The sequence below is a fragment of the Misgurnus anguillicaudatus genome, chromosome 15 (assembly GCF_027580225.2).
Source record: "Misgurnus anguillicaudatus chromosome 15, ASM2758022v2, whole genome shotgun sequence".
Lineage (NCBI taxonomy): Eukaryota > Metazoa > Chordata > Actinopteri > Cypriniformes > Cobitidae > Misgurnus > Misgurnus anguillicaudatus.
Genome location: NC_073351.2, coordinates 25,490,274 through 25,514,308, shown reverse-complemented (window position 1 = coordinate 25,514,308; position 24,035 = coordinate 25,490,274). Strand labels below are relative to the sequence as shown.

At 37.3% G+C, this 24,035-nt stretch overlaps 1 protein-coding gene across 2 annotated transcripts; it reads right to left on the bottom strand.

The window, feature by feature from the left end:
* Positions 1-698: 698 nt before the first annotated feature.
* On the bottom strand, positions 699-23,378 carry slc6a15 (solute carrier family 6 member 15). Of its 2 annotated transcripts, none has more exons than XM_055173906.2 (12): positions 23,210-23,378; positions 21,283-21,758; positions 18,287-18,444; positions 18,012-18,138; positions 15,948-16,129; positions 11,095-11,205; positions 9,897-10,138; positions 9,607-9,796; positions 5,132-5,324; positions 3,952-4,111; positions 3,088-3,250; positions 699-1,880 (listed from the first exon to the last, which is right to left on the bottom strand). In XM_055173906.2, exons 2-12 carry the CDS (start codon positions 21,584-21,586, stop codon positions 1,494-1,496), a joined length of 2,217 nt encoding a protein of 738 aa, XP_055029881.2. In that variant the 5' UTR covers positions 21,587-21,758; positions 23,210-23,378; the 3' UTR covers positions 699-1,493. The 2 variants fall into 2 exon arrangements, with proteins under 2 accessions (XP_055029881.2, XP_055029882.2); XM_055173907.2 differs by lacking the exon at positions 23,210-23,378 and adding an exon at positions 22,252-23,119.
* Between the last annotated feature and the right edge of the window lie 657 nt (positions 23,379-24,035).

Genomic DNA, 24,035 nt, shown 5'->3' with positions numbered 1-24,035 from the left:
TCTAGATGCTACACACCGATTTTTACGCAAATCGGACAAAAGCTCTGGGAGGAGTTTGAAAAAGTGGGTTTTTTGGAAAAATTCAAAATGGCGGAAAAATTTATATAATGGAAAATTACGTCATATGGTGCAATCGAATCATCTTGAGCCAAGAATTCATAGGTAAAAATAATGTCGTTTTTAGGACTTACACATTAGAAGTTACAGCAAAAACGTAAGTGAAACTTTGGACTGCTGGTGGCGCTAGAGGGTTTGATATAGAGACTTCAAATTTGCTATGGTAACTTTTTAGTCTGACCACTATCTGTGTGAAAAATGTCAGAACTTTCCTACATACACTTTTATGGGCTGGCATAGCCGCAATGGCGGAATAATAATAATAATAAGAAAACTACCAATTACAATAGGTGTCTAATTAAAGGACAGAAGTTAAAATGTGAAACGATTGTTTTGCACGCCGTCGATCTTCTGGGCATTTAGTGGATTTGGATGTATTTCTGAATAGCCTGAGGTCGCGATTAAGCAGATTTGAAGCGAAGGTATTTGATGATCGTATGATACGTATCGAGAGCGTCGGTAAATAGATGTAAATAAATCTCATTTTTAACGGAGGTTGTGTTTAGCGGCTATTGCATTTAAGCGCATTATTTCATATAGTAGCTGTATTCTCATCTTTTTGTGAAAAAAGCAAAGCAAGAGTTTCTCAATACTTTATTTTTTTAAAATCTCAGTACTGAGAAAGGAAATACTGCGTTGTTGAGCAAAATCATGAAAAATATTTACAAGATGTTACAATGATAGCACATCAGCAGACATACAGACAAACATAAAGTCAGCGATCTGGATTTTTAAGCACTTCTTACCAAAAATCATGATCTGTTATCCAAACTATAATCCGTTATTTGTTCATTATTTACACAATACCTTAAATGTACAACATTCACCTTGTAATCTAACATTTGAGAATGAATGAGGCACAGTTTGTTTTTAAATGCAATCCGTACGCTGATGCACAATGATTTAATTACATCCAAACGAAAAGTACTGCATGTTATCCACGTTATACGTTACATTCTAGACTTTTCCAAAGCTGCTAAGCTGCTTCTAATCTCGTTTTTGGTGGGCAGCAACTACCCTGACTTGCAACATAATCGTTCTGTACAAATAGCCATTCTACAGCAGAGCATAAACCAGGGGTCTACGTGCCCCTACGAACATACATGAAGGATAAGTGCGTGCAAACAGTTGGGGAGATGGGTCGGGGAGCATTAGTGCTACAGATATAATACATTTTGAAACTTTCTGGAGCAGTGTGTGTACATGATCAGTGGAGATTTTGGAAGAAAAGGTTCAAAAGTGAGACTATTGGGCAGACAGGAGAGGAAGCTTGATTATGATTGGTTAATGAGACACTTCAGCAGATGTGATGAAATTATGAAAAAGTAAAAAATTAAAAGGTTGTAGTTCAGCCTCCAGAAAGTAACCAGGAAGTCTCACAAATCAGATTCGGGCATGTCCCGAATGTCAGTGATATTGGGCATTATGTATCCGGTTCCACAGCTACCGTTAAGAGTGTTGTCTGCGCCCGTCGGAGGGCCGCTCTGCTTGCGGTAGTTGGCTGGCATGGGTGAGGGAGCTTCACTTGGTGTCTTTGCCTGGAGAAGACTGGCATCTTCTTCCTCTTCTCTGGTTCTACATGCGGTCTCTTTAATAATACGACCCTTCTTATAGGAGACAGTGGACAGGCCTCCGGCGTTCTCATCAATGATGTTCAGAAAGCGCAGAATAAACACTACAGGCACGGGAAGCATGGCGATGACTATCAGTGAGATGCAGACGGCCAGGCCCCAGGGTGGGTAGTTGAGAGATTGTTCCTTAGCCTGTCAACAGACAAAGCAATCGGATTACTTTAATCCTTACTTTAACCAACCTTAAAGGATTAGTCCATTTTCTTAAAAAAAATCCAGATAATTTACTCACCACCATGTCATCCAAAATGTTGATGTCTTTCTTTGTTCAGTCGAGAAGAAATTTAGTTTTTTGAGGAAAACATTTCAGGATTTTTCTCATTTTAATGGACTTTAATGGACCCCAACACTTAACAGTTTTAATAAATAGAAAACGATCTAAAACGAGGCATAAGGGTCTTATCTAGGGAAACGAAAATAAAAATAAAAAATATGCACTTTTAAACCACTTCTTGTCTTCCTCCGGTCGTGTGACGCGTCAGCCAGCGCGACCTCATGTAATACGTCAATATGTCACGGATGACGTATCGAAACTACCCCAGTGTTTACAAGTGTGGAGAAAGAGGATAGTTCCGAAGTTGTTGTATGTGGAATGATACTAATTAATGACTTTGTGTCAGTTTATTGTTTAAAATGGTCCGCAAATGTGCGTTTCATTTATGTAACACATGACCTTTCCACAGCATTACGCAATTACATGACGTCGCGATGGCTCGTCACACTGCTGGAGGAAGAAGAGAAGTTGTGGTTTAAAAGTGCATATTTTTAATTTTTCTTGTTAAAAATGACAATCGTTTCACTAGATAAGACCCTTATGCCTCGTTTAGGATCGTTTAGAGTCCTTTGAAACTCCGTTGAAATAAACTGTTCAGTGTTGAGTTAAGTGTTGGGGTCCATTAAAGTCCATTAAAATGAGAAAAATCCAAGAATGTTTTCCTCAAAAAACATAATTTCTTCTCGACTGAACAAAGAAAGACATCAACATTTTGGATCACATGGTGGTGAGTAAATTATCTGGATTTTTTTTTTTAAAGAAAATGGACTAATCCTTTAATCATTTTTCTTGGATTTAGAGTATATTTGTGTAACTGTACAATTTATTGAATTACACATCTGAACTTTTTGTAACAATTTCCCAAGTGTGGATTAATAAAGCATCCGTCTATCCAAAATGAACGAGTAATGTGACCGTAAAAGCATAAATCAGCTTTCCTTTCATGGGACACCATATTCTGTAATTATTAATGATTTAGTAGGCCAGAATATTATTGGGCTAGCCTCTTTAGACTTGGGTCAGTAAGCAACCACTCGTGTTTCCAAATTGCTGACTAGTACCCACCATTAGCTGGTTCCATGCGCTGTAGCTGGGTGGTGACAGACCCAGCTGGATGATGCTTGCGATCAAAAGCCCCAGCAGCAGAACTGGTGTGACAAACTTCCACATGTAGTAATAAAAGCGATATGGAGTAAATCCAAGCATGTCCTTCAAATCCTCAAAGAACCTGAATGAGAAAATGTTTTGTCAGTTTATCGGTTTCTTTTTTTTGAATTTTCGATCGTATTGGTGTAGCAACCTATAAATTAGGTTTTTAAAGAGGACATTTCACAAAACTTTTTTAAGATGTAAAATAAATCTTTGGTGTCCCCAGAGTACATATGTGAAGTTCTAGCTCAAAATACCCCATAGATAATTTATTATAGCATGTTAAAATTGCCACTTTGTAGGTGTGAGCAAAAATGTGCCTTTTTTGGGTGTGTCCCTTTAAAACGCAAATGAGCTGATCTCTGCACTAAATGGCAGTGCTGTGGTTGGATAGTGCAGATTAAGGGGCGGTACTATCCCCTTCTGACATCACAAGGGGAGCCAAATTTCAATTCCTATTTTTTTCACATGCTTGCAGAGAATGCTTTACCAAAACTAAGTTACTGGGTTGATCTTTTTTACATTTTTCTAGGTTGATAGAAGCACTGGGGATCCAATTATAGCACTTAAACATGGAAAAAGTCAAATTTTCAGGATATGTCCAAGCTATATAAAAAAGAAATATTAATGAGCAAATAAAACTTAGGGTTTGTTCTATTAAGCTGTTGGTCACTAATGCTTTATGTGACAATAATATACTTGAGTCAACAGATGGCGCTGTAAGCTTTCTAACACATCAGTTCCTGCACTTAGACCAATGACCTGTGTAGTGTAACATACTTGTCTGTGCCATAGACCCAAGCCACAGCAATGTTTTCCAGGAGAACCACGATGAGGAGAGGCAGAGTGGCAGAATAGTCATCAAACATGGCTACAAAGTAGTTTCCAGATCGCTGAACAAAGATCAAACCAATGCTGAAGGCGAGTACGCAGCAACCAACTGCAAAGAAAGCAGAGAGCAATAATGCGCATTATAGTTAGCTTATTCATGGGTGTATAAAAACGAAAGTGAACTGAAAATCTGAAAAATCCTCGATGACAGAGTTATGGCTAAGAAACAGTTACTGAAACGTGGTAGAGGCTGTAGTAAAAATGTACAAGATCACACTAGAGTGGTGTGAGAAACTAGTGATGTCCTGCGGTCGGAGATGTGTTAAAATCATTCAAAACAAAGTCCTATACACTTCTCACACTTATTTTTACTACTACTACTGTGAAAACGTTTAGGTGTTATCTTCTTTTGTGTTACATTGGTTACTTTCTAATATTGATTACAGTGTTTTCCACCAGGTTTTTTTTGTGGAAGTGCCTTGGTTGTATTGTAAAACATGCTAGTTTTTAAAATGTGCATCAGAGCAAGAAAACCCATAAATTGTTCTGGGTTGGACTTCCCATGTAACTTAAAGGGGACATTTAACAAGACTTTTTAAAGATGTAAAAAAATCTTTGGTGTCCCCAGAGTACGTATGTGAAGTTTTAGCTCCAAATACCCCACAGATAATTATAACATGTTAAAATTGCCACTTTGTAGGTGTGAGCAAACGTGTGCCGTTTTTGGGTGTGTCCTTTAAAATGCAGCTAATGGCAGTGCTGTGGTTGGATAGTGCAGATTAAGGGGCGGTATTATCCCCTTCTGACATCACAAGGAAAGCCAATTTTCCATGACCGATTTTTTCACATGCTTGCAGAGAATAGTTTACCAAAACTAAGTTACTGGGTTGATCTTTTTCACATTTTCTAGGTTGATAGAAGCTCTGGGGACCCAAATATAGCACTTAAACATGCAAAAAGTCAGATTTTCATTATATCTCCCCTTTAGGATAGTGACTTACATGCTTATGTGTGTTTAACAGATTCCAACACTCAAAGTTGTGAAGCAAATAAAGATTTATAAAGGACTATAAAAATAAAAATCAATAGCAAAATTTACTGAAAACTTTCATATTTGGGTTTGGCTGACCTGTAAGGTATTCTTTGCGTACTTTGAAGGTGTCCACAATGGGCGTAAGGATGCCCTGGATAGTGCCGAACATGCTGCCCAGTCCCAAGTTGACCAACATAAGAAAGAACATAACAGACCAAAAAGGCGAAGCTGGGAAATGGGTCATAGCTTCAGTAAAGGCGATGAAGGCCAAGCCTGTACCCTGAACTGCCTGTAAATGAACAAATTAAAAAAAAATTACCATTCCAACATGCATTTACAAACACTGATGTTAAAGACTTTCATGTACTGTACACAGAGAGACAAGCCAGCATCACTATTATTAAAATATAAACATTATTAAACTTCAGTGCCAATTTGTCCTGCACTAGGCTATACATGAACGATGCAGATTAGCTAGAAAATATGTGCTATTTTTTTTTAAGCAACCAGATGATCAAATCCCTGTCAGTGGCAATGTCATACATGCATATGTACATTCTGTTCTGTTGAAAACTGCTTGAGGTCTCTGCATCAATTATTCAACACATTAGAAAGTTGATTTGTTTGATTTTCCTCAATTTATTTTGTCAAAGCACACAGGTGTGATTGCTGCCCATAACTTGTGCAAGTGTATGTGGTTTAACTGGGCGAGAAGGAGAGATTATAATATTGGCACAGACAACGTGCACCACATTTATTTCCATTTGTTTCATCATGCAGTGCTGGGGATCTTCCACACATCCCTTCCATACCAAAACAGAGAAAAAAACTTTATGCCTTCATTTCAGTCCCAAACGATAGTAAGTGTAGTCTGCTATTTAAATGTCTGAGATTATAAAAAAAGAGAAGTCAGGGCTCCAGACTAACTTTTTTCACTAGGAGCACAGTAGCCCCCAACTGAAAATTTTTGGGGCGCAACCAGAAAATTTAGGGGCACACACTGTAAATCAACATGCTAACCAAATATTCACATTTCTACTTATTTCCACTGTATTACTAATAAATACTTTAATGATAGATGCAGAAACTACAATGTGCTGTTTTCAAATTCAGTGTCAAATCACAAAAAAAGGTCAAATTTACTGGTCGCACATGTGCGACTGGATGTAAAATTCAGTCACACTCTCAAATTTTGGTGGCAAAATGCCATCATTTGGTGGCAGTCTGGAGCCCTGAGAAGTTTTGGTTATAAATGGCATAACAAGACAAGTGATAAAAATAATCTTTGTACCCTTAACCCACGAGTTTACACATCCTAACGTTTTTCTAAAAAGTTTTGAAATCGTTTTTCTAGGTAATATATACAGATGGTTTCATCGGACTCGTCTGGGCGGAACTTAACTTCTGGTCTCTATTCTTTTAATGGTCTGGCTAGTGGCTCAAATGAACTCTGGAACAAATCCCTTGTCTAAAAAATTAAAAAATGTTTTGGTTTCCTAAAGATGAGGGGAGATGGCGATCATGGGTCACTGCTTAAAGGTAGGTTTGGGAGCCGATCTGTAGTTAAGATTGTATACATTATATAGTATTTAAACAGTAACGATAGCTCAGTGTAGTTTTTGATACGCTTTAAGTATGATTTGACCTAAGGTAATCTACTTGTTGTTTATTTTGTTTGTAATCAGAAAAAAATACTCTTTTGGGAACGCTGTGCGCATCTGGCTGCCGCTCCATGCTGGGTTATGTACCGTACTGTTTTGTTTTGTTTCTTTGCCTGCTGCGTTAAAGGCAGGGTATCTGATTTTGAAAAATGCTAACAGTAGCCTACTAGCACTGAAATTACAATCTCAAACTCCATTCAAATCGCCATCCAAAGCCACGCCTCCTCCAAAACACATGAACACGCACAGACCTAACGTCCACATCTCATGTCTTATTCACCAGTGAGAAAACTTTGTTTGCAACTTTGTTGTTTACAGTCAAGTGAACCTATGTGCATCACATGTCTTGTCAAAATAAGTGCCTGCTGCAGACGCATCTAAAGGGTTTGTGATAAAAGAGACGCTCGCGTTTGCCAGATACTCGCATAATCTCATGCGTAATCAGAGTTTACTGTTAAGGGAGTGTCTTGCGTGTATTTTGTGAATGTGAGCATCTCTTTTATCATAAACGCTTTTGACGCGTGTGCAGCAGGCACTTATTTTGACATAACACGTGATGCACATGGTTCACATGACACAACAAACACTTATTTTGAAAACATGAGCAACACACATGACACTCCGAACACTTATTTTGAATTTGTGCCCCTCGGATTAGCAGTCATGAGCCGCCAATGGTTAACACTCTACTTGTGGACTGTATGTTAGCATACTGTTTGGTCAGGTAGCTGCCCTCTCCATTTGCTTTTGTTGATGATGTGTTTGGTTCTGGCTAACGCAGCAATGCTGTCGACTGACGTCCATCGACGTCGCTCAATTCTCCAATCACTGTGCCGATCTATCACATACAAAGGCACCTATGTGAATGAGCTAATAGGTAACATAAAAATGTATATGTTCTTTCTGACAGAGACCTGGCAGGTACCAGATGATTTTATCCATCTGAATCTGCTTACCCCTATTGGATATCGACATATGTCAGAACCACGTACAAGTGGTAAAGGTGGTGGTATTGCAGCCATTTTTCTTGCGTCATTAATTGTCTCTAAATTGTTTTTTCACAATACCACAACATTTAAGAACATTGTTATGAAGTTTGGTATTAAGCATCCCATCATACTTATCCTAATTTACAGACCACCTAAACAACAAACAGATTTTTTCCCCAGACCTCAGTGAATTACTTACCCTGTGTCGTCTCAAGTTATTCTTCTTGATGATTTCAACATTCATGTTGATATTGCTTGCCCCGCTGCTACTCAGCTAAATGTTGTCTTTGACTGTTTTGACCTTATCCAGCATGTTCATTTTCCAGCTCTTGTTTGTACATCTGGATTGAATAATATCTCTGTTGACAGTTTAGCTACACCGATTTCTTACCATAGCCTCATCTCCTTTGATTTGACATCTATCTGTCCAGTCAACCCCACCAAAAATCTAACCATATGTTATTGTCATTTAAATACTGTTGACACTAGCCCCTTTTGTGATTCTGTTGCCTCCTCTGCTATTTCTGATGTGCTAAATTTCATCTGCCCATCTATGATTGCAGTTATGTTGAAAAATTGTTGGATGAGTTTGCCTCAACTAGGATTAGGTCTGTCTCCATGTCCCATTCATCCCTGTGGATCAATGCAGAGCTTCAAAGTTTGAAGGTAAAATGTAGACAACATGAACGTCTTTTCAGGAAAACTGGTTTAACTGTCCATTTCCTTATGTTTGCTGAATGCCGCAATTTAAATTGGCCTTAAATACAGCCAGCTCTTCCCACATCTCCAGCATTATCAACAAAGCGAGCAACAGGCCCAAAATGTTATTAAGCATGATTAATAAACTGACTCAAGCACCAAAGCAAAGACTCTGAATCCATTGGTATGTGCTGCACTTTCCCGAACCATTTCCAGGGTAAGTTAGATACTCGTATGCAACATTTGGTGAGGAACCAATTACCAATGAGCATATGAAATCTCAATCTATTAATTCTATGACAACCCTACCAATTCCTCATTAATTACTGAGTTAATACAAAAATCGGACTCCTCATCATGCACTCTTGATCCTGCACCTAATTCCCTGCTGAAAGACTGTACATCGGCCATTTCTGCCCCCATTTTCCACCTTATTAATATGTCATTCATCTCTTCTACTGTACCCCATGTCAGTCAAAACTGCTGCTGTTACACCCATACTCAAAAAGTCTACCATCTGGATCCGGCAGACTTATCCAACTACCGCCCTATTTCCAATCTGCCATTTGTTTTAAAGATCATGGAAAAGGCTGTGGGCTCTCAGCTGCAGTCATTCATAGCTGTTAACAGTCTCTTCAATATTTTCCAATCTGGAGACCACGCTAGTAAAGGTTGTTAATGATATTTTACTCCCTGGAGACTCAGGTAATCTCTCTATACTTCTGTCATTAGACCTCAGCTCTGCCTTTGATACAGTCTGTCATAAGATTTTCCTATCAGGCGCTGCACTATCCTGGTTTGTCCTCTTATCTCACGGGCAGGCAATATCACATCTCCTTACACAATTCCAAATGTCCTACTGTCTTACTTAAACAGGGTGTCCCACAGGGCTCTGTTCTTGGCCCACTACTATTTATTCTGTATATTCATTCATAAAATCATGCTGCTCACTTTTAAGGCACTAAATGCTCTTCCACCCCCCCCTATCTTTTTATCTTTTCTCCTCCTATGTACCTTCACGATTACTCCGGTCTTTAAATTCTGAACTTCTATGTACTAGGTACTGTATAAAAAATAATGACGCTAACAGATAAGTCATTTGTAAAAAATACCACAATATTCCAAAACAAATTACAGTTTTTCAATTAATTTTCATGGCGACTTTAACATATTACGAGTGAGCCTGAATCCTCCAGGATAAATGTCCATGGCTCCTCCTTACCTTGTTGAGCTCTTCTTTGATGTTGCAGTTGTCTAAGCCTAGGCGTGGGTAATCGTTTTCCATCACACCCCGGATAATGTTGGTCATTTGCTGGTAGTCCTCAGAGGTAACATGACTGAGGTTAATGTGGTGTGGGATCAAGCTGGGATTGATCTCATTGCCAAGGAGATCAATGATCTTTCTTGTGTTCCTAAAATACATAAAAAAAACATAATAAGCTCTGAAGTTAAATGTGGTTTTACAGGCAATCTACCCATCTTAATTCTTCTACACTTAACCTTTGAACTCACATTTCCACACATTTGGCATTCATGATGTTGGCTTTAAAGCCCAGCACAGCAAACACGACCAGCGTTGCCAATACTGAAGTGAAAAAGTTAATAAAAGCAACCAGCACAGCGTCGAAGTGACAGTTGTTGTCTCGCTTGTTGTAGCTGGAAAAAGCGATCACTCCACCGAAACCGAGACCCAGGGCAAAAAAGACCTGCGTGGCGGCTTCACGCCACACTTTGGGCTCCAGCATGATTTCAAGCTGTGAAAAAGGTGAAAGTTTATTATTATTATGTGTCACACATTATAGTCAAACACCTTCAGTCACCCTTAAGGCTGAAGTATACTGCATATTGTACACATAAGTCACGCATGCATTTTGTTGCAATGCGCATGCGTCGAACGTCTGTGTATACGTTCGAGTCAAATAAACTATACTTTGCAAGGCTGTGCAGTCAACTGTGTGCGTACGTTTGTGTACACGTAAAAACAGACTATACTCCAGGCTTAAGGGGGAAGTATGGTCGACTTTTAACACATATACGTGAGGGTCTGCGTTTATTGCACTGCACCCTTGATGTTTAGTGTAAATGTACAAATAGCAAACCTACAGTGAAACATTTCATTAACTAAATTAAGGTCCCTCTTATTCAGCCTTGTTAAACAGTGCAGCTCTTATAATACTAACCTTTCTAAAGCAGAAGGAGGCACACTATCGTGTAATTGTTTGTTACAAACCACCCACTGATAAGGCTCTGAAATGACCCATGCCACACAAAGAGACACACATTAACATCGACAGCCACCCGCATGCATAAATCTTGTGCGTTTTCATACAAACCCAGACTTAATACCATGAAAGACACTTGACTGTACTGTGTGTTGTGTCTTTATGTAAAGTAGCTGGCACAGTGAGACATTCTGCTGTGTTTTGCTGTCTGCTGATGGACGAGTTAATTCACTTCTGCCTAGTCACCAGCACTAATGCATGCTGGGAAATCTGGCGGTGGTATTGTTTCCATAGATACATTTACTGGAATCAACGAACTGATTCGGCGGATACACGAGGGAATTAGTAATGTATGATTAACATAGTTTTGAATAAATTGGATTCATTGCTGGTGTATGAAATAGAGCATGAAGACTAAATTGGTGTAATTATTGTTATAACAGGACTTGGGGTTGATGGTGTCGGCTTCTTGTGATGTAGGGTCTTACCTTTGGGGTGAACATATGAACGATCCCATCCACAGAGCCTTTTAGAAGGAAAGCACGAACTAGGAAGCAAATAAGCACCACGTAGGGGAACAGAGAGCTGAAGTACATGACCTGAAATAAGTCATACGCAAAGAAATGATCAAATAAGGTAATATAATGAAATTAATGTATACCAGAAGGGCAATGATCACCTTTTATGCACTGTTTTTGGTCTCTTTACCTGTGCCAGTGTTTAAATACACAGAGGGCAGGCACTTAAATATTATTTAGATGGGCAGTGTTATTTATTGTGTAGATCACATCCCGAATGACAAATAAAACTTCTATCTATAAACCAAACATACAGATGCACAATTTTGTGTTGAGTTTGGGACCAACTCATTTCATTTTTTTCATTCAAGAAACAGATGAACATACAGTATGCGGTTTTGTCGGGAATGTAACTAAAAGCTTATTTGTCCAAGCATGTACTTTAAAAGTGAAGGAGCTTTTTAGTATTATATTTTCACTCAGAGAATGGGTGACTCAAAACCCTTGGGCGCTGGGATGGGTTGTTGTACTATTTGAGTTTAACAACCGTTCACTAATAAAGTCACACCTCACATAATTGCACCATTTTGTACTTGACAAAGATTGAAGCACCTAATGATTTATGCTAGACTAATATGGAGGACCACAAGAGTCATGCAAAATGTAATAAAGAACTTCAATATTTAATAACTACTCGGACAATAAAAATAGCAATTAATAGATTTGTTTAAAAATTCATTAATTAATCTATAAATAAATAAAGTTACAAAAAAAATCATTATGTAACATTTTATTAGACAATAAAAAGTGAGATTATAAAAATAATGTTGAAATGAAATATTAATCCATTAATTAATAGTTCAAATTAATATTTACAAAAACAACATAAAACACTCAATAAGTTCATCATTTTAAATTGCATTTACAAATTCTTAATTAAATAATTCCAAAATGTATTTCAAAAAGCAATTTAAAGGGAGAAATAATAACTGGATTTATGAATTGAACTACAAATACAGGTTTGAATTGGGCATTTAAAGGGGCATTTCCGTTTGACATTTCTGTTTTCATTTTCCCGGTGGTTCTCCTTGTTCTTTTCGCTGTTTGATTTGCTTTTCATTTTAGCCTCTCTATTTAGCTTTTCCGTGACTCTTTTGGTCCTCATCCGAGATCTATAAATCTGCACATGACGTACAATCAGAGCCAATCAGCGAGCTTGTTACATGCACCTGGCCATAGCTAATTTGCATTTCTCATTTGACCATTTGCAAGGACCCAAAGAGTCACGGAAAAGCTAAATAGCTAAATAGAGAGGTTATTAAATATTGAAGTTCTTTATTACATTTTTCTTTATTACATTTTTATTTTTATTACATTGGACTCTTGTGGTCCTCCATAATGCATTAACTAATTTTAACATATACAACCTTATTGTAAAGTGTTACCTAAATAATTTAAAATGTGTACTTGTCATAAAGTTTTGCAACTATACTGTCTTGTATGTGTTTGACTGGCTTGGTAAATGAAAATGCAAAAGTCTATGTTGTTACCATTATACATAAACACTTATTTTATTAATGTAATGCAGGACAGGTTAGCTAACATGATCTAACAATGAACAATGCTTCTACGCCTTTATTAATCTTAATTCATGTTCATTTAAACTTTTACTAATACATTTTTAAAATCAAAATTTGTTAACATTAGTTAATGCACAATGAATAACATGCACAATTGTATTGGCATTAACTTATATTATGCAAGATTAATAAATGCTGAAAAAACATCTAAGAACCATGTCAGTTTGCTACTGCTAATTTTATAAAAGCTTTTAAGATCATTTAAAAAGTTGAGTCCAAATGTAATCTGAACAAAACAACCCTCTTAAAAACACATAATTTGAATCATTATGAAACAAGTGTAAGAATAAGCTTTAGGTAGGAATATGCTTAATAGGAATTATTAGAATTTTAAAGGTGCTGTAGAATGTAAAACTGTATTTATCTAGGCCTAGATGAATAATTAGAGTTCTGTACATGGTAATAACATATTGTGAGCCTCAAACACGATTGTTTCATCCTTCTTATGTAAACCCCATGCATGCAAAACCCCGCTGGAAAACAGGCCAATCTCAACATAACAACATCTGTAATGTTACAGTCGTGATGTACGCCTCAACATTAAATTACACATTAAATTAATTACAATGTTGTTAAAATGCTAAAAACAAAGTCGTGACTGGTAAGTTAGCGCTATATGCTACTAAATGCTATATGCTAGCATTTAGGCTGAAATTCAGTTACGTTTTGCACAAACTTACCACTCAGAAACATCCATTAACAATGTCAGAATAATTGATTATTCCTTAATATCTGTATCTTTGTCTGATACAGGCTCAAACATAAGGTCTGATTGCACACACAGAGCTACTGAAAGGAGCCGCTCTGAGAAACAGCCAATCAGAGCAGAGCTCAACAATAGACCATTTCACTATGGGGACAAATCCTAGGGTTGTAAATAAACATGTTAAACTGTCTCTGGATAATTTTGCACGTAATAAAGTCATACCTGCTATGTAGGTATCCAAGAACAATGTAACATATTGTATCAATGCATTCTTTGGCACCTTTAAGGGGGTACTTAAAATTTTTCTCCTCTGTAAGGGGTCCCTGGCCGCAAAAGTTTTGAAAACCTCTTCAATGTATACTATATGCTACCCAGTCTCACAAAATTACGTACCTAAAGGCACATCATTTTTTCATTATTTTTCGTGATACTGTCACAAATTTACGCCTTATTCGTGATCGTATCACGAATTTCTGTTTAAAGAGTAACTAAACCCTTAACCAACTTTTTTTAGTTAATGATCTGTAAGAATGATGCTTTATTAGTGCTGTTCATTGATTTAAGTAAGTTTTTTGACATTTGGATATAAAGTGTTTCAATACTACAATATATGGTGTAAAAACGTCTGAGTGCTGCCCTCTTCAGGTTGAACGGTGGCTAATGCAGTTAAATTTCCCTATTGGATGTTGGGTCCAAAAAGAAACTCGTGACGTAAGCAGATTCAAGCTCACCACGCCCTTGTTACGATCTCACTACACACTTAAGTTCGTCCCCTCTATCTCCGTTGGGATCTGCCCACTTTTCTTGCATTTTTCAAATATTGCCAGTGGGTGGAGTCAGGCTCTGACCAGGGGTTTAGTTACGCTTTAAGTGTCATTGTCACGTATTGGTTACTCAATTGCTTTTTCCTATTTTCAAACCATTTTCGCTTCGGTTTAGGGTTAGATTTGGTGTTTGTGTTAGGATGTCACTTTAAGTATTGCTTTATACAATTTTCCTGATTTTTTAAAATATTTTCTCTATTTTAAACTATTGTCACCTGGCGTTAGGGTTAGAGTTGGGTTTGGGTAAGGATTAGGGGTGGGTATCAATTCAGATGTTCCAGATCGATTCGATTTCGATTCACAAGCTATCAAATTGATTCGATTTCAATTCTCGAATCAATTTTCGTCGTCTTGCTTGCAAAATCTAAAATGCTTCCATACCTCTGACTTTTTATGTGAAGGTGGCATCAACGTGGATGAAGCACCTGAAAATGCCATTTTAAGCACTGAATGAATAAATGACAGGCTCACCTCTCACTCCTTGATAACATCGCGCAAGGCAAAAAAGAGGGTGACATCTAATAAAGAAGACTAGTAATTAGTTTAACGTTAATCTTACGTTCAATGTTTGCAGAAATAAATATGAAAGAAAAAAAATCGATTCTGCTCTTTGAGAATCGATTTTGAATCGACCACGTAAAAAAAAACCTGATTAATCGAAAAATCTATTGTTTTTGCCCAGCCCTAGTAAGGATGTCATTTTATGTAAATCTAACCCTAAACCGAAGCAACAATGGTAAGAAAATAGGAAAAACAGTTTAGTAACCAATACATGACAATGACACATAAACAGAAATTCATGATAGTATCACAAAAAAGAATAAAACAATTACGTGCCTATAGATATAGATATTATACTATACTGGAAATGTATAATTTAGATACATTACACCTATGCATTTGTCAGATGCTTTTATCCAAAGTGTCTTACAGTGCATTACAAGGTTTCAGTATGTATGTTCCTTGAGATGGAACCCTTAATATTTTGTATTTTGCTAATGAAATGCGATACCAGTTAAGCTACAGGAATTAAATTTACGAAAAAATATAACCCCTTAAATACAGTAAGTGATTGACATTTTATGCTTACTGTAATCTGTGAAAGTATGCTTACCAGAATACAAAGACGTTAAAAGAGGTTACTGACTCTAGTTAAGAGCATACCTACTTTGAAGTTTAAAAACAAATGTCAAACGTTTACTATGCCACAATTTACATGATTAAAAGACACAATTTCTCTGTGGCTCCATTATAACTATGATGCATAGAGGAAGTTTTACAACAATCCATTTAATTCATCTGAACCCCTTCCTGTAGACAACTTTAATTCTACACTACAGTGTCCTTAAACACCAGTAATTGTAGCAGAAGAAAGCTACTGGGTACAGCACCAAACAACTGTGCAGGAATGGTACACATAAATGCAACCAGTATCACCCTGTTTTTTCGTAAATGTGCACACAAAATTGCAGTAAAGTTCAATTGTTTCTCATTAAATACACTTTGTGGGAATGATGAATGGGAGGTTGGAATTATTTTGTGGTGTAAAGGTCTGAATAATCTTGAATTTAATGCATTAAACCATTTTTTATAATCATACACTGAATAGTACAACAAAACTGTAGTTAATGCACAAAAATATGTTTTTCTTACCTTTCCAGAAGATTGGATACCCTTGATCATAGCGAGACACACCAAGGTCCATGCAAACAGCAGACATAAAGTCATCTTCCAGTTAAGTCCTCCTCCCTCTGCGATAGAGTCGGAGATGTCCAAGGCCACACGATACCAGTAAAATGTAGTGGCAGAACTTTTCTCACACTCTGGTTCGACATCTACGCAATAACAAACCATTGAAAAATCATAGATGAGATGTTTTTAACATCTTAATTATTTATCCTAGACTTCAGTGAGATTAAATGGCGAGTAAATGAAAACGTTTGCTTTTGGTGCATCAAGTGTCCTTCATCTCCTCTTCTTAGATATTTCTAATGATAAGTCAGTATTATTAAAGATTTCAATGTGATCTTAAACATCAATCTCATCAGATTTACTACATTTTAGATGATTTATCTGTTATATTGTTAAAATACTGTTGTTGTTTCAAATGTTTAATTTGTTTCAATTTTAAAACAAACATTAATGTTAAATAAAGCACAACTAAATAAAGCCATCAGATTTCCCGAGCTATATCTCTGTATACACTGCAAAAAAAATATTTTCAAGAAAAAAAATTCTTAGTATTTTTGTCTCGTTTTCAGTAAAATTTTCAAAAAATTCTTAAATTAAGATGCTTTTTCTTGATGAGCAGAGCGACCCAGGAAGGTGGGTCTGGTTTTTGGACCAGAAATATCAAATTTAAGTGATTTTGTGCATAAAACAAGCAAAAAAATCTGCCAATGGGGTAAGCAAAAAATCATGAAACATTTTATTAAACACTAAATTCAAGAAAAATTCAAGAAAAATTTGCTTACCCCATTGACTTTTTTTGCACAAAATCACTTCAATTTTGGTTTAAAAACTAGATTTGTTTTCTTTAGTCATTTTGCTCATCAAGAAAAAGCAACTTAAAGGAATATTCCATTTTCTTAAAAGAAAAATCCAGATAATTTACTCACCACCATGTCATCCAAAATGTTGATGTCTTTCTTTGTTCAATCTAGAAGAAATTGTGTTTTTTGAGGAAAACATTGCAGGATTTTTCTCATTTTAATGGACTTTAATGGACACCAACACTTAACACTTAACTCAACACATAACAGTTTTTTTAAAGAGTTTCAAAGGACTATAAACGATCCCAAACGAGGCATAAGGTCTTATCTAGCGAAACGATTGTCATTTTTGACAAGAAAAATAAAAAATATGCTCTTTAAAACCACAACTTTTCGTCTAGGTCCGGTCCAGGACGACCTAACGTAAATGCGTAGTGACGTAGGGAGGTCACGTGTTACATATATAAAACGCACATTTGCGGACCATTATAAACAATAAACTGACACAAAGACATTAATTAGTCGGAACGGTCCTCTTTCAACACACTTGTAAACACTGGGGCGGAGTTTCGCGTTCGTCCTCTGTGACCTCTTGACGTCATGACGTATTGCGTGGGGTCACGCTGGCGCATCACGACCGGACCTAGACGAGAAGTTGTGCTTTAAAAGTGTATATTTGTTATTTTTATTGTCAAAAATGATAATCGTTTTGCTTGATAAGACCCTTATGCCTCGTTTGGGATTGTTTATAGTCCTTTGACACTCCGTTGAAAAAAACTGTTAAGTATTGAGTTAAGTATTAATTGTTGGTGTCTATTAAAGTCCATTAAAATTAGAAAAATCCTGCAATGTTTTCCTCAAAAAACATAATTTCTTCTCGACTATACAAAGAAAGACATCAACATTTTGGATGGCATGGTGGTGAGTAAATTATCTGGATTTTTCTTTAAAGAAAATGGACTATTCCTTCAATTTAAGAATTTTTAGATATTTTTACTGAAAACAAGACAAAAATACACATTTTTATACAAATTTTTTTCTTGAAAATCATTTTTTGCAGTGTAATCTCTGAGCTATACAAAGTCAATAATTTGTGCCAACTTCATACAACATAACATTATTAAAAGTTTTTTTCTGTATGTTAAACTGTGTTTCTTTGTCTAAATACAGTAAACATACATTATTTCACTTATGGATAATAAAGTTCATCTTCATGTTGTCTTACATGTGTTGGTTTTATTTTTGACCAGGGGACACTCGTGCCAGGGAAGAGGCTGTTGGAAGGACTGTGAGAAGTAAAAGAGACTCCAGCCGATGATGACGTTATAATAGAGAGCCACAAAGAAGCACACCTGCAATAAGAAGACACAGTCAAATCCAGCATATGCACGGGCAGGTCTTTAAATGGCCTAATTCGTTGCCTCTCCCCAGAACAAAGAAAGGGCCTGTCTTACAAACCGTTTGAAACAACATGTCTCTACGAAAGCACAGCATATTTACCAAACAGCTGGCGAAGCCGATGCCGCCCAGGCGTGGACTGATGTAGTTCCACACCCCGATGCTGCCCCGACGGATACGCTGGCCCGCAGCTAATTCCAAAAAGAAGAGGGGGATCCCTATCACCACCAGCAGAATGAAGTAGGGGATCAGGTATGCTCCTGCAAAGAGGACAATTTTAGTGAAGGATAGGTTGTGACAGATGTATTGTCATATACACTCACCTAAAGGATTATTAGGAACACCTGTTTAATTTCTCATTAATGCAATTATCTAATTAACCAATCACATGGCAGTTGCTTCAATGCATTTAAGGGTGTGGTCCTTGTCAAGACAATCTCCTGAACTCCAAACTGAATGTCAGAATGGGAAAGAAAGGTGATTTAAGCAATTTTGAGCGTGTCATGGTTGTTGGTGCCAGACGGGCCAGTCTGAGTATTTCACCATTTGCTCAGTTACTGGGATTTTCACGCACAACCGTCTCTAGGGTTTAGAAAGAATGGTGTGAAAAGGGAAAAACATCCAGTATGCGCCAGTTCTGTTGGCGAAAATGCCTTGTTGATGCTAGAGGTCAGAGGAGAATGGGCCGACTAATTCAAGCTGATAGAAGAGCAACTTTGACTGAAATAACCACTCTTTCCAACCGGGGTATGCAGCAAATCATTTGTGAAGCCACAACACGCACAACCTTGAGGTGGATGGGCTACAACAGCAGAAGACCCCACCGGGTACCTCTCATCTTCCCTACAAATTGTGCCAAAAAATGCCTTGTTACCACTGTGCAGGCTGGTGGTGGTGGTATAGTAATGGTGTGGGGGATGTTTTCTTGGCACTTTAGGGCCCTTAGTGCCAATTGGGCATCGTTTAAATGCCACGGCCTACCTGAGCATTGTTTCTGACCATGTCCATCCCTTTATGACCACCAAGTACCCATCCTCTGATGGCTACTTCCAGCAGGATAATGCACCATGTCACAAAGCTCGAATCATTTCAAATTGGTTTCTTCAACATGACAATGAGTTCACTGTACTAAAATGGCCCCCACAGTTACCAGATCTCAACCCAATAGAGCATCTTTGGGATGTGGTGGAACGGAAGCTTTGTGCCCTGGATGTGCATCCCACAAATCTCCATTAACTGCAAGATGCTATCCTATCAATATGGGCCAACATTTCTAAATAATGCTTTCAGCACGGTGTTGAATCAATGCCATGTAGAATTAAGACAGTTCTGAAAGCAAAAGGGGGTCAAACACAGTATTAGTATGGTGTTCCTAATAATCCTTCAGGTGAGTGTAATGATTACAATGCTGATTAATGCGACTGTAGAAAATAAAAGCCGAACCCCAGACATTTTATGCAATTTAGAAATCCTAGCCGGATGCAATAAAGAAGAGATGTCTGGAAAAAAGAGGATGTATGGTCTCATATATCTAATTTTTGATAGAGGTGGTGTTTAGCAGCTTTTGCATCTAAGCTTCTCAGTATAAAGTGAATGAATAAACATCTAAAAATATTGACTTATTAAGAGACTTATATTTTTAAACAGTTCATGCATTGCCAATGGCATTACAACATTCTTTAATAGTGCCTTATGGGGAATAACTTTAATACAAAGGCATTCCTTCAAAAGTACTGCAGGGTTGATGCTCATTTGCGAGAGGCTTCACCATGTAGTAGTCATGTGCTGCGACCCACAGAAACCTACTGAGATTCATAAACAAGTGTTTCGCCTGTATTATAACATTTAGTGACATGGATGTACAGTAGCAGGATGTGGATGAGGTGACATCCCGTCGATTGGAGCAGAAAACGGTGAGGTTTCTTTAAGGATAAAATGTGCTGCCATTTAGATGCTACACAGATGTTTCAGTGCTGTGGTTGTGTTGCGCTGCCTGAACGATAGCGACAGACATGACACATGCAAACACACAGTGCCCTATTTAATCTAATTACAGATCTGCACAGCAGGGTGGCCACACTTGCTTATTACAACCTGGAAAACAAGACCCAGCAGGGCTGTGCTGTTTTGGCCAGACTCTCATCATGAAGACAAAAAGACATGCTGTCTCTGTCACACACACACATTAGTTTCCTAAATCTAATATAAATGGTGACATACCATAGACTTATACTATTATATATACAGCTAATTTAATTCTTTATCTCTAATAAAAAAACAAATAATCTCAGAGGGTCTTTGGCAAATGAAAAAAGGTAAACAAGGCATTGACATGAGTAATACTGTACATACGCATGTGCTTGTTCTTAGAGAGGTAAGGGCAAGTAGCCATAATCTGCTTTTGACATTAAAGCGATTTGTATAATCAGAGATGGGTAATGTAACCTGTGATTATCCTGCATAAGCAAAACGGTTAATTTTAAGGTCATACACTGTTAATGTGACATTATACATCAACAACTATATCTTAAAGTCTCTTAAAGTCTCTATATCTATGTCTCTTTAAGTCTTTGTATTGTTTCTTCAAGAAAGACCTTTGGCACAGCAAATACACAAGACTAGAGAAGTGCTTCCTGTAGACAGGCTTCTTTTTAGAGGAAATACATACTGATACTTGAGGTGTCAGACATATGTCTTGTCTCAGTTTAGATTTACTTCTTGAACACAAGGTTTTGGTTTAGGGGGTATCACAAGGTCACAACCCCATTACAGTTTCTTACCAAATTCTTTGCCTAAACACTCAAATATGTATCATTCATATACTCTATGTAATATTTCTATGTAATATCACTTATTTTTTTATTTACATTTTTTATACTAGGTATACAAGGCTTGCCATTTGTGTATATGTATCAAGCACTGAAATAATGTAAATAATTTATCCTTATGTAATACTGCTATTCATTTTTAGACATTAAATTGTGACTTACACTTATGTCAGTCAACAGTTGACAATAAGCTGCTGTGCCTATAAGAATAATGATCTAGTCTTACTTTGCACTCATTTTGAATTCATTATACTTGAACTGATAACCTACCTCCACCATTTTTCTGGCACAAATAAGGGAACCTCCAGACGTTACCAAGGCCCACTGAGAAACCCACTTGGGCAAGGATGTATTGAAGTTTGCTGCTCCATGCGGGCCTCTCTTCTTCTTCCTCATCTTCCTCTGAACCCTCCTCAGCATCCCTCTCTTTTTTCTGAGAAACATCTTCCACTGTCAGAGAGCTTTTCTTGAAAGAGTCCTCACAGATATCTTCATTGGAGAGTAAATCTTTGACAGATTCCGTAACTTCGTCATCGTCAATCTCTCTCTTGACGGCTTTGCTGTTTTTGGGCATTTGAAAATGTCTTTTTTGCCGATGGGGAGTGAGAGATTCTAGTAAACCCTTTCCAGCAGGGGTAGATCGGGATCGAATGGCCAAAGGCAAGTCAGTAAGAGGGATTTAGTGAATAAATAGAAGAAAGTGTGGGTTGAACTATTTATCTTCTCATTTTTGAGTTATAGGCTTCCTGTTAGATATTAAAATGAAGAACAGAAAGAAGACAGGTAAATTTCCCTAACATGAAACAATGCTTCACTTCTATGCAATGCAGCATTGTTTGCTAAGATTACAGAAAGCACAAAAGTTCTCCAATTCAATTGATTTATTTTATACATTTGTTTGTCATTTATCAATCTAACTGTTTAGTTTAGCTTTTTGGCAATCGATTCAATTTGGTGGACAATTAATAACCACTAAAATTGAAACGCACTACTCTGCAACCACACACCGCCTCTCAAAAAACCCGCCCACAAATATATAAGCCAATCGAATATCGGCAAGAACGAACGCTCCACATGATTGACACACAGTGAGAGTTTCTGAATGGCTAAAAAGCGCGGGCCGCTCCCCTCATGTTTACACAGGGCCCAGCGTTATCCCGGTGACAGGTGCAATGTGTCCCATTTCATAAAAACTAAGTATTTCATACAAGGTAACGTTATTTATAAAGCTTACGGCACCTTTGAGTTCGTTGGTCTTTATTCTGGTCAAACGGAAGAATAACGGTCCAGGCAAATAGCTGTGACAGGACGCGTCACATCACCGTGTTTTCACATTAGCAGAAAGATGCCATTACGCGATTCACAGCTAAGTCTATGTGACAGCAAACGACACTCAAACCCATAAGAACATCCTGGACGCGATCATATTTCACACATCAATAATTTAGACCACGAGCACGAGGTAGGTTCATTTGCATACGAACCCAAACAGACACCAGCGCAGCTTTGATAGTCACGTGGCCGCAGCGTCCCAAAACAGCAGACGGGGTTATCAAAGGTAAAGACAGGACCTTAATACGCTAACAATATAGTATTATGTGGCACTAAAACTGTTGTTTTGTATGTTGTATCTTTTACAACGAATGTCATAAAGGGACACACATTGTCTGATGTTAAATGCGCTTAGTCGCAGATCATGTGATAGACTTCTTTTGGGCTGCACCTTTTTATTCATAGCAGGTTAAAACACATTTTTCCCACTTCGTCATTAAATCGCCAAACCTTGGTGTTACTATTACAATTCGCAAATTAAGTAACCACTAAGGATATTTGTAAAAGTAAAACCCAGCTAAAAGAAAAAAAAAACTAAAAGAAAAGAATAAAGAAAAAAATGTTAAAGCATATTTGCAGTACAGTAATTCTGCATCTCATTTGCATTCACAATAACCTACCTCTGTTAGACTGATTATACGGTGTTAAGGAAAAATAGAAAAGAATCACAGAAAATATCTGAACAATTATGTAGGTGAAAGAATGAAAGGATCAAATACATCGTGATCGTGCAATTGTAAAGAACTTAACCCCCCCTCAAATTTACTATGTCACCCATGTGCGAGGTTTCATCATACGCTGAATCTGATTGCGCATCCTCATCACGAGAATTCAGCACAAACCTAAAGAAAAGAAATCGTCTTACCTTATAACGAACCAAATGGAAAGAATAATCAAATGTTTAGAAAATAGCCACATTGACTTGTATGATTTGATGATGTGAACACACAGGTATGGCACATGCAGTCTGATGAAAATGTGATGTAGCCGGTGGTGTGCGGGAGGCGCAGATGCTCGACTGTCTATTGTTATAGACCAAGACGAGATTACTGTAGGGGGGACTGGTATTTCATAAACACTTTAACTAACCTCATCTAACGTTTGCTGTTCATTTAAAATATTTAAATGAATTTAATTAATTAGCCTATATCTTGCTTTAAAATGCGTTTTTGGGTTTAAAAATGAATTTGAAATTAACAATCCCCCACTAGTGGTACAACCCACTATAGCGCCCACAAGCTCGATTTTAGGGGTGTGCGGTTATTGTAACCTCGTGCCTGGCAACCTTACATCAGCTTGACAATAAAATGGCTGAAATCACACATACTGAAATCAGCTCAATAATTTATTTATAATTATTGCTAAAGACGAGAATGACATTTTAACAGCATTGTGCACACAGTGGTTTGATCATCATTATGTATCGCAATAACCATACAAAATAGTAATAAAACCATTCTGCTAATTTAATACATGTACGCTTGCGAGCTTATATAAAAAGCACGCATGTTTATCGGCATGCATACAGTTTTATTTTACGCAACAGTTCAGTGTGCACCTGCTTCGAAGCCTATTGTGAATGTTGTGGGATTGTATTGAGCTATAAAAGATAAATGCATGCAGCACCGACATTTCTTTAAATATCACAACATTTATAGCCTAGTAATGTTTCAATGAAAACCTAAACAGAT